Here is an 11,475-nt window from a genome sequence, read left to right on the forward strand (position 1 = left end):
GTATGGAACACATTTGATTTAATAAAACGGTGATTTTATTCTTTGTTATTTGTAGGTGAACTGACATTCATGTGAACATTCTCATTCTCATCAACACATGCTGTGTTTTAAAACAGCAGGCATACTGTTTCTGTACCAACAATCTCACATGATTCAGATTATTTAATATACCACAGAAGGAGTAACATACTTCTGTCAGTTACTCACTCATTATTATTACATTAAAAGAAAAAAAAGTTGAGATTTTCATTCTATTGCCATTGGTTACGTTCACTTTACACTCAAATTATTACGTAGCTGTGTTGGAAGAAAAAAGAGGGAAGAGCTAGAAAAACACAGATGATAAAGGTAAGAATAGAGGCTTAAAGTGTTTGAAGTAAATGGATCAAAATATACGTAGCACCAATTCTCTTCATCAGTACTTGAAAGCCATTTTGAAAATTGCTTTGGCAATAGCATTTATGGTCTTATTACTGTTACTTTCACCTCTAAACAAATAGTAGCATTGAGGCTACAGCACAAGTGGACAATATACAAAGATGATACAAACACATGGAGTATGTGGCAGATGTATGAAACATGGCTATAAAGGCAGCACAGCAAATAACAATCCAGCAGCAATATGAAAGAGAAAAAAAAACACTGTCATACAGGTTACCTCAAAGGCCCAAACCAAATATAGACAAGGACATCCTCAGATGTTGGGGGAAAGTATGGTACAGTAAGTAGTCATGAACCTCTGATCTCATGCCAAAAAAGTGAGGAGCAGGCTAGCAGACAGGGGATCCTTGACTTGATGTTAGACAGAGCAAAAACTAGTATTCAACTCTTATCCTGATGCTCAAAACAAGTGCAAACTGCCTGAATCTCACCTTGTATCTCAATCACATCACATTTTCTTCCCCAGATCATGTTCATGTTCGAAAATAACTAGTCTTTCAAAGATGTTTGCACTGGTGTACATTACTTGTATTCTTTTTTAATATATATGTGAGTTCTGTGATGTTTTTTTTTGTCTCACTGAGCAGGTGTTTCACGAGAAGCGAGTTTCATGAAGCTCTGCTATGATTTCCCCATGGACCCAATAGCCGACAACAAAGAGCTAAGCACAGCGGCAAGACGGAGCGTCTGGGGACGTGGCACCTAGCAACGCATTGCCTTTCTTCCCAGGAACCGCAAGACAGCATAGTTATAAGTGGTGGCCACCAGGTAAAGGAACTGGAGGGAGACAGAGAGAGAGAGAGAGAGAGAGAGAGAGAGAGAGAGAGAGAGTATGCACACAAGACAAAGCACTAAAACACATACTCTTCATTATAAATTTATGTTCATTATTTAATGTATTTCTTATTTATTTTAATGACCATCATTAACAGTATTGAAAATGATTTTTCACCATGGGGATGTAATAGATATTAATAGCCCTATTGCTAGTACTAGCAGAATGAACATAAATACAATGCACTTTAACCATGTATTATGTGTAAACCAATGTGTTATCACACTTAGGTCTGTATTATGAATTAAAACACAGTTGTTATGACTGATATTTTACATTTTCTCACAGTCTTTAGTGATATTATATGCTTCATTTGTGATATTTTATGCATTCTCTACTGCCACAGCCTTATACACTCACCAGTGACAGCAGAGTCACCCCAGCTCCAGCAAAGGCAGCGATGTACAGGTCATAAGTCCAGAAGAACTACCAACACAAGACAACTTGCATTAAGAACTCCATGTGTCATGGTTAAACCCACTCAGTGAAGCCCATTACTGCCCATTTGCGTCGTGGGTTAGAATGTCTGTGTCCTTGGCTGGGCGCACTGCTCTTACCTCGGTGGTTTTGCAGATGGCCGCCAGGGTCATCCCACAGGCTTTGCCGGGCATTGCGTGCCAGGGAAGTAAACCTGTGAAAAAGTAGTACTTCAGGGGGCTGTTCTGGGCTTTACCTGCATAATTATAGAGCTAGAAGTGTCTACATGTGCACATATTCACACCCACACATGGACACCTACTGTACACACACAATTACAAATACACACACAATTACACACACACACACACACACACACACACACACACACACACACACACACACACACACACACACACAATCACACACACACACACACATACACACACACACACACACACACACACACACACTCACACACACAAACGACCACTCTGATGTGTTCTGATTAGAAGTGAAAACCTACTATACTGCCTGGCATCCATGCAGACCCAGGCATGCTGGTTAATGCTGGTGGTGGTCTCGGCCAGGATGTTGATGGTGTGACACGTGTCCTCCATGTTGAAGAAGAAGTACACAGGTATGGCGGTGAAGGCGAACACTGCCAGCCAGATGATGGCCAGGATGTAGGTCACAATGACTAACTGGGGGGGAGAAAAAGGCCCAGGCCACAAGAGGTGGGAGAGGGTATGAGTGAGTACGGCAGGTAGAGGTAATTTTATCTCATACTGATAGATACAGGGAGGGCAAACGGTCAGCACACATACATCCCAATTCAACAGGCCATCCACTGCCCACTCAACATTATTCAGATGAAGAGCAGGCAGTTTGATCTATGGAGACTACAGTTCAAGGTGGTAAATAATGCATGTTACATTAAAACAGGAGTACAGACAAGGAAAGGTACAGTATAGACTAATGTTTAAGACACACACACACACACACACACACACAAATACACATACTGTACACACACACACAAATACGCACTGTCAGACTTAAGCAGCGACTGCACTGTGTGCTTCTGAACTCTCCAAACTTCTGTTTGATGGCGCTGGTGGTGTAGAATCCTTCTGCCAACAGCAGGATGCCGTACAAGAAGAAGAAGGAGGCCAGACCATAGATGACGTACTGGAAGTACTTAATACTGCAACACAATACACACACACGCATACACACAGACAAGAGTTGAGTGTCTTGAGTAGATTTTTTTTCATTCTGGATAACCTCTTGCATAGATGCGAACGGACTTGGAGAAACTCACAATGACGCCAGAATAATGTAGTCCTGGATGTTCCGTGCAAAGTGCATCTCAACAAGCACCTCGGTCTGTGCCAGCGCCATGTGCGCGCTGACACAGAACAGAGCCGTGCCCGCATAGCACAGCAGGGTGGCAGCCAGACTGGCATAGGGCACTGCCCCCAGACAGCGCACGCAGCAGTCGTAACAACCTGCAGGGGAGTAATAGATCATCACACCCACCACACCCAGCGCACAGACCACACACACGCACATCTACACTGTAACAAGATATATACGACGCTCAGTCAATACAACACTTATATATTCACATTGCCAGATGAACTATGATTTAACTTAAACTGTCTTCACCATTTATCATCACTGAGTTATAGAACAATGAAAACATTGACGGCATAGCAGATCAACAACACGAGACACAAAGCTGAATAACTTTGTCATCAAGCACACATTCTGACACATATTTGTCTACGGCAAGCAGCTATTATAGTAGAGTCTGACTGCTGCTATTCTGTGGCAAATGCACTCAAAAAGCAACATAAGCTCTAAAAGAACCTCTCAGCTGTGACAAACTGAACAGTCACAGACAGCAGCAGCACATTTATCAGAGTCCACACATGCACACACAATTTACTGATGTGTCCACATGCACTCACACACACATACACAGACACAGACACAGACACACACACACATGTGCACACACAAACTGCCCCTTCCACCCTCTTCTGATCAAAAGCACACAGAGGTTGCTGCGCACCGTGAAAGCAAGGCCCTGAAACACCCAGAAGTACAAACACACACACACACACACAAACAACTTGCTAAAATAGCGTAGCGTGTCCAAACTAAATCACCTCCAGCTAGCAAAGGTAATTATCTTAAAAAATATACAAAAAGATTTTAAACCAAGCAGCAGAGGCGCCACACATTCCCGTCAGAGGCCGGCTTCACGGCACAGACAGTCACCGGTGTGTACCAGAGCAAGCGGCACCCATGGCTGTTAGTGGCAGCAGCGTGGCACAGCAAGCGGTGGTCAGCGTTGGGCAGAGGGCAGAAGGGGCACACCTAAGGCTTTGCATAGCCAGGGCTGCTTTACTGGAAACATCTGTCCTTGAGGCTGGTCACAAACGTCCCGACGTCAGCCAGAGATTGTTCCGAAAGCGCGAAAGTGGACGAACGAGCGGCAGCTTCCTCTCCGAGCCAGAGGTCTCGTCAGGGTTAGTCCAGGACAGGTGCGGTGAAGTCCACTCTAGCAGGACATGACCAGGCTGGACACAGTCTTGTTGCGATCTCCCTTTCTCTCTCTCTCTCTCTCTCTCTCTCTCTCTCACACACACACACACAAGCACACTCTCTCTCTTGCTCTCTCTTTCTCTGCCTGCTTGGTTTTCAGCTGTTAAACTTGAGGCGTTTGAAAGGTCCTCTGATCTCACCGCCCAGTGTCTTTGCTCCAAGATGCCACTCAGCAGACCACTCAGTCACTCGATCTTTCTGTGCTTTTGGCCCTCCCTCTCGGGGTTCCTAGTGGGAGCCTGGCGCGGGAGGAGGAGGAGGAGGAGGAGGAGGAGGTGAGGGTGGGGAGGAGGGGGCCTGTGTTAGGTGGGAGCTGTGGAAAGATGTCCCCTTTGTGCTCAGAGACACAATGCCTTTGTCAAAACTAGGTGGTGGTGGCAGTGGCGTGTGTGTGTGTATCTGTATGTGTATGTGTGTATGTGTGTGTGTGATACAAAGGCAAGCAATGAGGGCACCAGTAAGTAGGCCGTGGTGCCATCCCAAAGCCACACACACACACACTTACACACACACACACACACACACACAGATGCACAAACACACACACACACACACACACACACACACACACACACACACACACACACACACACACACACACTTGATATTTGACCTATCTATCATCTAGTACAACTCCATATCCACCATATCCATCATCCAAAAAGCAAAAGCTCTCCTCTTGTCACCAGACCCAGGTAAAATATAAAATATGAGCCCATAATACCTGGGCACTCTTCACCAACGACCAGGGAACAGCAGCAGTATGCAGAAATGAGCAGGGATCAGCTCCAATAGCAGCACAAGTAGTTGTAGCAGTGGCATAGTCATAGTGACTCAATGGTGACAGTAGAGCATTGTATGTATTGTTTTCTGTGTACATGTGTGTGTGTGTGTGTGTGTGTGTGTGTGTGTGTGTGTGTGTGTGTGTGTGGTGTGTGTGTGTGTTGTGTGTGTGTCTGTGTGTGTGTGTGTGTGTGTGTGTGTGTGTGTGTGTGTGTGTGTGTGTGGTGTGTGTGTGTGTTGTGTGTGTGTCTGTGTGTGTCTGTCTGTCTGTTAATGCATTCTTGAGTGGGTGAGTTGGCATGAGGTCAAATCAGGGGGTCAAAGAAGGAGAAAGAGGACGAGAGGACAAAAATGCCTTTTTATCTGCATAAATAACCAATTCAGCTGTGAGCTCTTTTCTAATATGCCACTCAAGACACAACATGTACGGGACACAGCGTTTATAAAGTAGTAGCAAAATAATGCTAATAATAAGCAAAAACCAGTGATTGACTGGCTCAAAAAGCTATTTTCGTCTGGCCTTGTCTGAAATGATGATGTCCATTAAAAAATCAATACTCTTCTAGGTGGAGTCCTTCATTTGGAAACACACTTTCAAGGTTTCTGGAGGTGTTTTGCCAAATTAGCATTTTTATTGATTGTAAAATCATTCAGGATGTTTAGCCATTTTTTTGGCAGCAGTGCCAGATTATTAAGACAATAGCTCAGAGACAATTTGGTCCTGGCCCTAAATGATTGAACACTTTGTCCATTTTCATGGACTGTACTTCATTCTAATGTCTCAGTAGTTGACACAAAAACAATCACTGACTCCATTCCTGTGAGTTGTTTTACACAGGTCTTTTGTGATACGTACGCACCGATGCCATCTGCAGATTGTGTACGTTTGTGTGTATGTGAGTGTGTAGGCAGAAGGAGAAAAAAGTGAAAAGAGAACGTGTCACTGAGGGTGAGATTAATTCTTTGTAAGGACTTGATCTGACCCCCTGACCTTTTCCAAGTGCCATTAGTTCACTGGTTAATTGCTTGAGTTTTGTAAACATAACTAAACATAAGGTCAGCAATAAAATATTAATAATAATTATTAATAAAATATTAATAATGATGAAACTGATGTAGGTGCATTGCAATTCGAGCAACAGAAGGACTGCAATCAATGTTACGGTATTGCAAGCTATATCAAGATGAATCCATGAGATTATGAGTTTCTACTTCTAGGTCACGATTTGTATCGTTCAAAAATGGTTATGATGTTTTGACATAAATATAGGTTTAACACAGGTGACCCAAATACATTACAGCATGCGATAAAGATAGATTGGTACATAAAAACCAAGAGAAAATCACATGATACAATAAAAAAATGACAGCATATTAAATGACTGACGTGGCCAGTAAAGTCTACACCACGTGTGGTGCAGTGCAGAGGTGCAGGTGGAACTTACCCATGAGCAGAGAGGAGGTGGGAGGTGACCTGTGTGGAGTGGAGCCTGGCGTGTCTGATGCCTGTGATATGGCGATTAGTTTAATCTCTCACTTCTCTTTTATGATTCTGACTTGAGCTTTTGTCCTGAAAACAATGGACAGACCCCCTTGGCTCACCCCCCAGACCGACCTTAAAGACACAACGCCCCTTTTTCAAGGCAACACCCACACCACCAGCATAGACTATGCCCCTCTCTATTTTTTGGGATATCTCTGATGGTAATGTATGGTAAGACTCCAAAATACAGATGGCTGTAGCGATGAATGTTGCGCTTCCATGTATTATCAGTAGCAGTCAACAAAAAGCTGTTCTGCATCATTATGTAAGCACCTTAAAAAGTCTCCCACTAAACAGCTGTCTAAAATTTTGCTTGAATAGTGTCATGCTCCTGTACAATTCATCCCATGCATCATGTGTCCAGTTTTAGTGTGTCCAAAAAAACATAAATAAGAGATATGTATTAGATAAGGGATAGGCTTGTATGTCTGCATTTTAAAGCGTATGTTGTGGAGACCCATTTTTCAGGATAATAGCACAACCAGTTTAGAAAGCCATCAATCCCAGGCAGCGGACCCAGAGGACTCCGTACTGCAGGCAGTGGACTCCAGCACAGTCCTGCAGCCCTGATACCTGAGGACTTCACTATGACACTGGACACTGTCCAAGAAAACAGGAACAAATAGCTGCCTGCTGTCCAGTTTTCCCATCTACCATGCATTACAAAATACTGACAACACCGATTTTTGGCAGGTGTTAATGATCGCCATGTAATTAGTGAACCTCTGGTGGTTGGGACTGTGCAGAGACTGTGCATTACAAACCCTGGGAGAACTAAATAGTGGGGGCAGACGTTTCTGCAGTACTGCCGATGCTAACGTTAGCTCCTTTCCCCCACCTCCCTCTCTTTTCTCAATAGCTCTCTCCTCATCTCATCACCTGAGCCAGCTCACATGGGCCTGTGCAGGTCGCTAGCTTTCCAGGACCGCCAGCAAGTGAGAGTGAGAGAGAGGGAGAGGGGGAGAGAGAGAGAGAGAACCTGACTGCGGCAGCAAGCACCGCGGCGGTGTGACAGTGATGAAGTGGAGGCTGGCGGGAACAAGGGCACATTGAGGGGGCGACTCCAGCTGTGGCTGAATGGGTGGCAAAGCCCTGACGCACACACAATAGGGCCTGTGTGTGTTTAGAGTAAACACGGGTGCCACGGTCCCTCTGAAGGGCATCGCTGCCCACCCCAGTCCAGCCCCTCCGATAACGGGCAGATAAAAATATCAGTGTGCCGCTCGACACTGACCAACACACTGACCCCAATGTCTGTGGCCGCTTACACACACAATCGAAGATGAGCAGGTCAAGAGAGAGGTGTCCTGATGCTTGTCATCTATTTGCATTCAAATTTTCTGTTTTTCAGGGGTCTGAGAAATTGTGCTTAAAATAGTATCTGTTCATATAAATAAATATATTATGCATATTCTAGTTCAGTGGTGATTAAATGAAATTAATTCCCTAGTTGCCTAGTTTTTTGTGAACCAGCTATGTTTCTCTAACAATGTTCTCTTATTCAGTCTTTGTCTAGATTTACTGTAGGCCTAATATTGAAATAATAATAATAAGGTAACACTTTATAATAACTACACACAATTCATCATTTATTAAGCCTTTGTTACTTATTAGTTAATGTTTGTTCATCATTAGTAATTTCCTGTTCATACATAATTTATCATCAGTAAAGCATTTGTTCACACATTTATAAATGGTTTGTTCATAGTGCATAAGCCTATCCAAAAAATATGTTTGTAAGTACATGATAAATACTTAATAAGTAATGAAACAACCACTTATAAATGAAATCATTTTCTTATTATAAACCAGTTGCAAACTATTACAAAATGCTTTGTTCATCATTTGTAAAGCATTGCTCCTATGTTAATTCTCATAAATAAAGTATTTGTACACACAGTTATAAATGGTTTGTTCATAGTAAATAAGCCTATATCTAAAATATGTTTATGAATTATTGTTAATACTTAATAAATGATGCAATAATATGTTTTTGATGAAGTAATATTTCCATTATTTAACAGTTGTTACATACACATGCACTAATGATTAGTTAGTGTGAGGATGCATATTTTATAAACCACTTCCTAATACTATAATTCATGATTAACTCAGAAGTTACAAGTGGTTAGTTAATGATATTTTGTGAGCTTATCTAAAGTGAGGACTTTCTATGCCTTTCAACACATTTTCAAATGAGTTGCAAAGATTACATTCACATTCATTCATTTAGCAGACAAGCAACGTACACATGTCAATTAAATTGAAGGCCATTGACATAACAGTGAAAGCCGGGAATCGAATCCCCAACTGTTCAGGCTACTCATGCTCCTTATCCACGCAAGAATTCTGTTTTCTTCTACTACACACTGTTAAGCATTTATTAAACATCTGTAAACTATTATTAAATGCTGTATTCTTCGTTTGTAAAGCATTATGCCTACATTAATTTTCATCTGTAAATCATGTTTACACACAGTTAAAAATGGTTTGTTCATAGTAAACACGCATATCTATATTATATTTTTGAATTGACTGTTGTAATACCACTGGGCAGAGGTAGTGTAGTGGATAGGGAGCTGGGTTAACATGCAGTAACCCATAAAGTTGGGGGTTCAAGCCCCGGCGTCCACCAAAGTGGCCTTGTCCTTTAATTTTATTGACATGTTTAAGTCGCTTTGGGTGAAAGTTTCGGCTAAATGAATAAATGCAAGAGTAAACTTTATAACACATTTGTAAATGTGTTGCAAGGCATAAAACGTCCTCACTTTAGATGAGCTCACAAAATATCATTAACTAACCACTTGTAACTTATTACAAGTTAATTATTAATTATAGTATTAGGAAGTGGTTTATAAAATATGTATCCTTACCCTAACTAATCATTAGTGCATGTGTATGTAACAACTGTTAAATAATGGAAATATTACTTAATCAAAAACATATTATTGCATCATTTATTAAGTATTAACAATAATGCATAAAAAATATTTTAGATATAGGCTTATTTACTATGAACAAACTATTTATAACTGTCTGAGCAAATGCTTAACTGATGATAAATTATGTATGAACAAAAAATTACTAATGGTGAACAAACCATTAACTAATAAGTAACAAAGGCTTAATAAATGATGAATTGTGTGTAGTTATTATAAAGTGTTACCAATAATAATAATAATAATAATAATAATAATAATAATACATGTTTTGTATTTCTGCTATTAAACAGCCAGCAGATTTTGCAAGTGGAAATAAAGGATTTTGCCAAATGCACATGCCTCCGAACCTCAGGTAGAGTCTGATGTTGTCATGGTGATCCTATCAGAGTGTGTTTGGGAGCATCGGGGCCTTTTCACTCCAGAGAGCTGATAGCCAATTAAATAGGGTCTTCCACTGGATCACTAATGAGGAAGAAGTGGATGGTTTGGGCTCTGCCAAAGTGTCGCTCCAGTGGCACACAGGTCCACGTGAGCAGCTAAAGCAGCAGTTTGATCCATTCCTGTATGAAGTTATTCCACTGGCCAGGCATGATACCTTACTTCAGACTAATTCACTTTGCCCTCGGCAGCTGTTTCACTCTCTTGCCCCAGAATTTTCCCGACTGCTCTATTCTAATGCCAAAAACGATTGTATTTTTTCCAGCCAAGTCCATTACCAAACTAGAGCACAAGGAGTGTGTGTGTTTCTCTTTGAACAGGTCCGTGTTCGGAAGAAGTCAACCGTTAAGACTCAGAAAGCATAAACATACTGTAAGCAAACAGTTTACTGTAAAGTTCAGAACGGAAATGTTACAGTGTATCAAAAAGAGGAAATGACCATGTTTACCCCAGTTGTTCTGACAAAGCAACATTTCAGTATGGCACAAAGTATAAACATCTGAGCATCCTGGCCGTAGACATACAATGAAGCCGAAAATAATACTGTAATTGGTAAGATGTGTCACTCATGTCCATAAAATTAGTTATAACAATCAATGTCAATCATGTGAGCAGTAATCAATTTACAATACAATGGTATATCATGATAATTCAATTGACATATTTCAGTTCCTGTTTGGAAATCCATCGGTCTGGGCTAATAGTGATTCATATTCAGCCACCCACAGCTAGTGAAAGTGCCTCATTAAAAGGAAATAGGCTCCAAGTTACTGTGTGTGAGTGAGACAGTGACTAAGAGAGAGAGAGAGAGAGAGAGAGAGAGAGCGAGAGAGAGAGAGAGTGTGTGTCTGTGAAAGAGAGAGAGACAGAGAGAGAGAGAGACATCTAACTCTCCAAGTAAAACCCAGGAATGTATGTGGGTGTCTGTAAAGTACAGCCATAACTGAGGGTTCATTTATTCAGAACCCAGAAAATGGAGGTTGTACAGTCAATGATGAATAACGAGTCATTTGTGGAAACCTTAGATATGCAACCCATGGACATATCTAAGTTTGACTGATACAGGTAGTTTATACATTATTCTATACACCCTTATAAATACCCTTGAAGAAGCCCTATATGTATATTTTTATATATTTGCACATTCATTATGTTTCATAAGAAACTAGAAAAGCAGTGACTAAATGTATCTGATACGAAAAGGGCAATATTTTCAAGCAAAGCAAACAATGTCTTTTAAGCTGATGAGGTGCCTCCCTCAACTGCTTTCACCACTGAAGAAACATTAAACTAACAAGATAAATTGGAGAAATGAAAAATAGATCAAAGGTATAATAAGAGACAATACGACACTGCATTACTATAACATAATTAGTCCTTGCGCAAGACATTTCACACAAATGTATTAATTTCAAAAACATAAATACAAACATTCACTCATCTTGTCTAGCTTTTTTTTC

At 41.2% G+C, this 11,475-nt stretch overlaps 1 protein-coding gene across 2 annotated transcripts; it reads right to left on the bottom strand.

The window, feature by feature from the left end:
* On the bottom strand, positions 1–6,641 carry plp1b (proteolipid protein 1b). 2 transcript variants are annotated; one of them, XM_042093944.1, is made up of 7 exons: positions 6,538–6,641; positions 3,018–3,204; positions 2,744–2,900; positions 2,220–2,397; positions 1,834–1,907; positions 1,637–1,702; positions 1–1,218 (listed from the first exon to the last, which is right to left on the bottom strand). In XM_042093944.1, the coding sequence occupies exons 1-7, from the start codon at positions 6,539–6,541 to the stop codon at positions 1,144–1,146; spliced, it is 741 nt and encodes a 246-aa protein (XP_041949878.1). In that variant the 5' UTR covers positions 6,542–6,641; the 3' UTR covers positions 1–1,143. The 2 variants fall into 2 exon arrangements, with proteins under 2 accessions (XP_041949878.1, XP_041949876.1); XM_042093942.1 differs by lacking the exon at positions 6,538–6,641 and adding an exon at positions 4,082–4,800.
* Between the last annotated feature and the right edge of the window lie 4,834 nt (positions 6,642–11,475).

The sequence above is a fragment of the Alosa sapidissima genome, chromosome 5, assembly GCF_018492685.1.
Source record: "Alosa sapidissima isolate fAloSap1 chromosome 5, fAloSap1.pri, whole genome shotgun sequence".
NCBI lineage: Eukaryota > Metazoa > Chordata > Actinopteri > Clupeiformes > Clupeidae > Alosa > Alosa sapidissima.

Excerpts from the sequence above, each read along its gene's own strand:
- plp1b (XM_042093942.1), bottom strand. The coding sequence starts at position 4,121 with ATGTTTCCAGTAAAGCAGCCCTGGCTATGCAAAGCCTTAG. Across the intron at positions 2,398-2,743 it reads GTCGCTGCTTAAGTCTGACA|TTAGTCATTGTGACCTACAT; the intron begins GTGCGTATTTGT and ends TCTCCCCCCCAG. Across the intron at positions 1,703-1,833 it reads CCATCTGCAAAACCACCGAG|TTCTTCTGGACTTATGACCT; the intron begins GTAAGAGCAGTG and ends TTGTGTTGGTAG.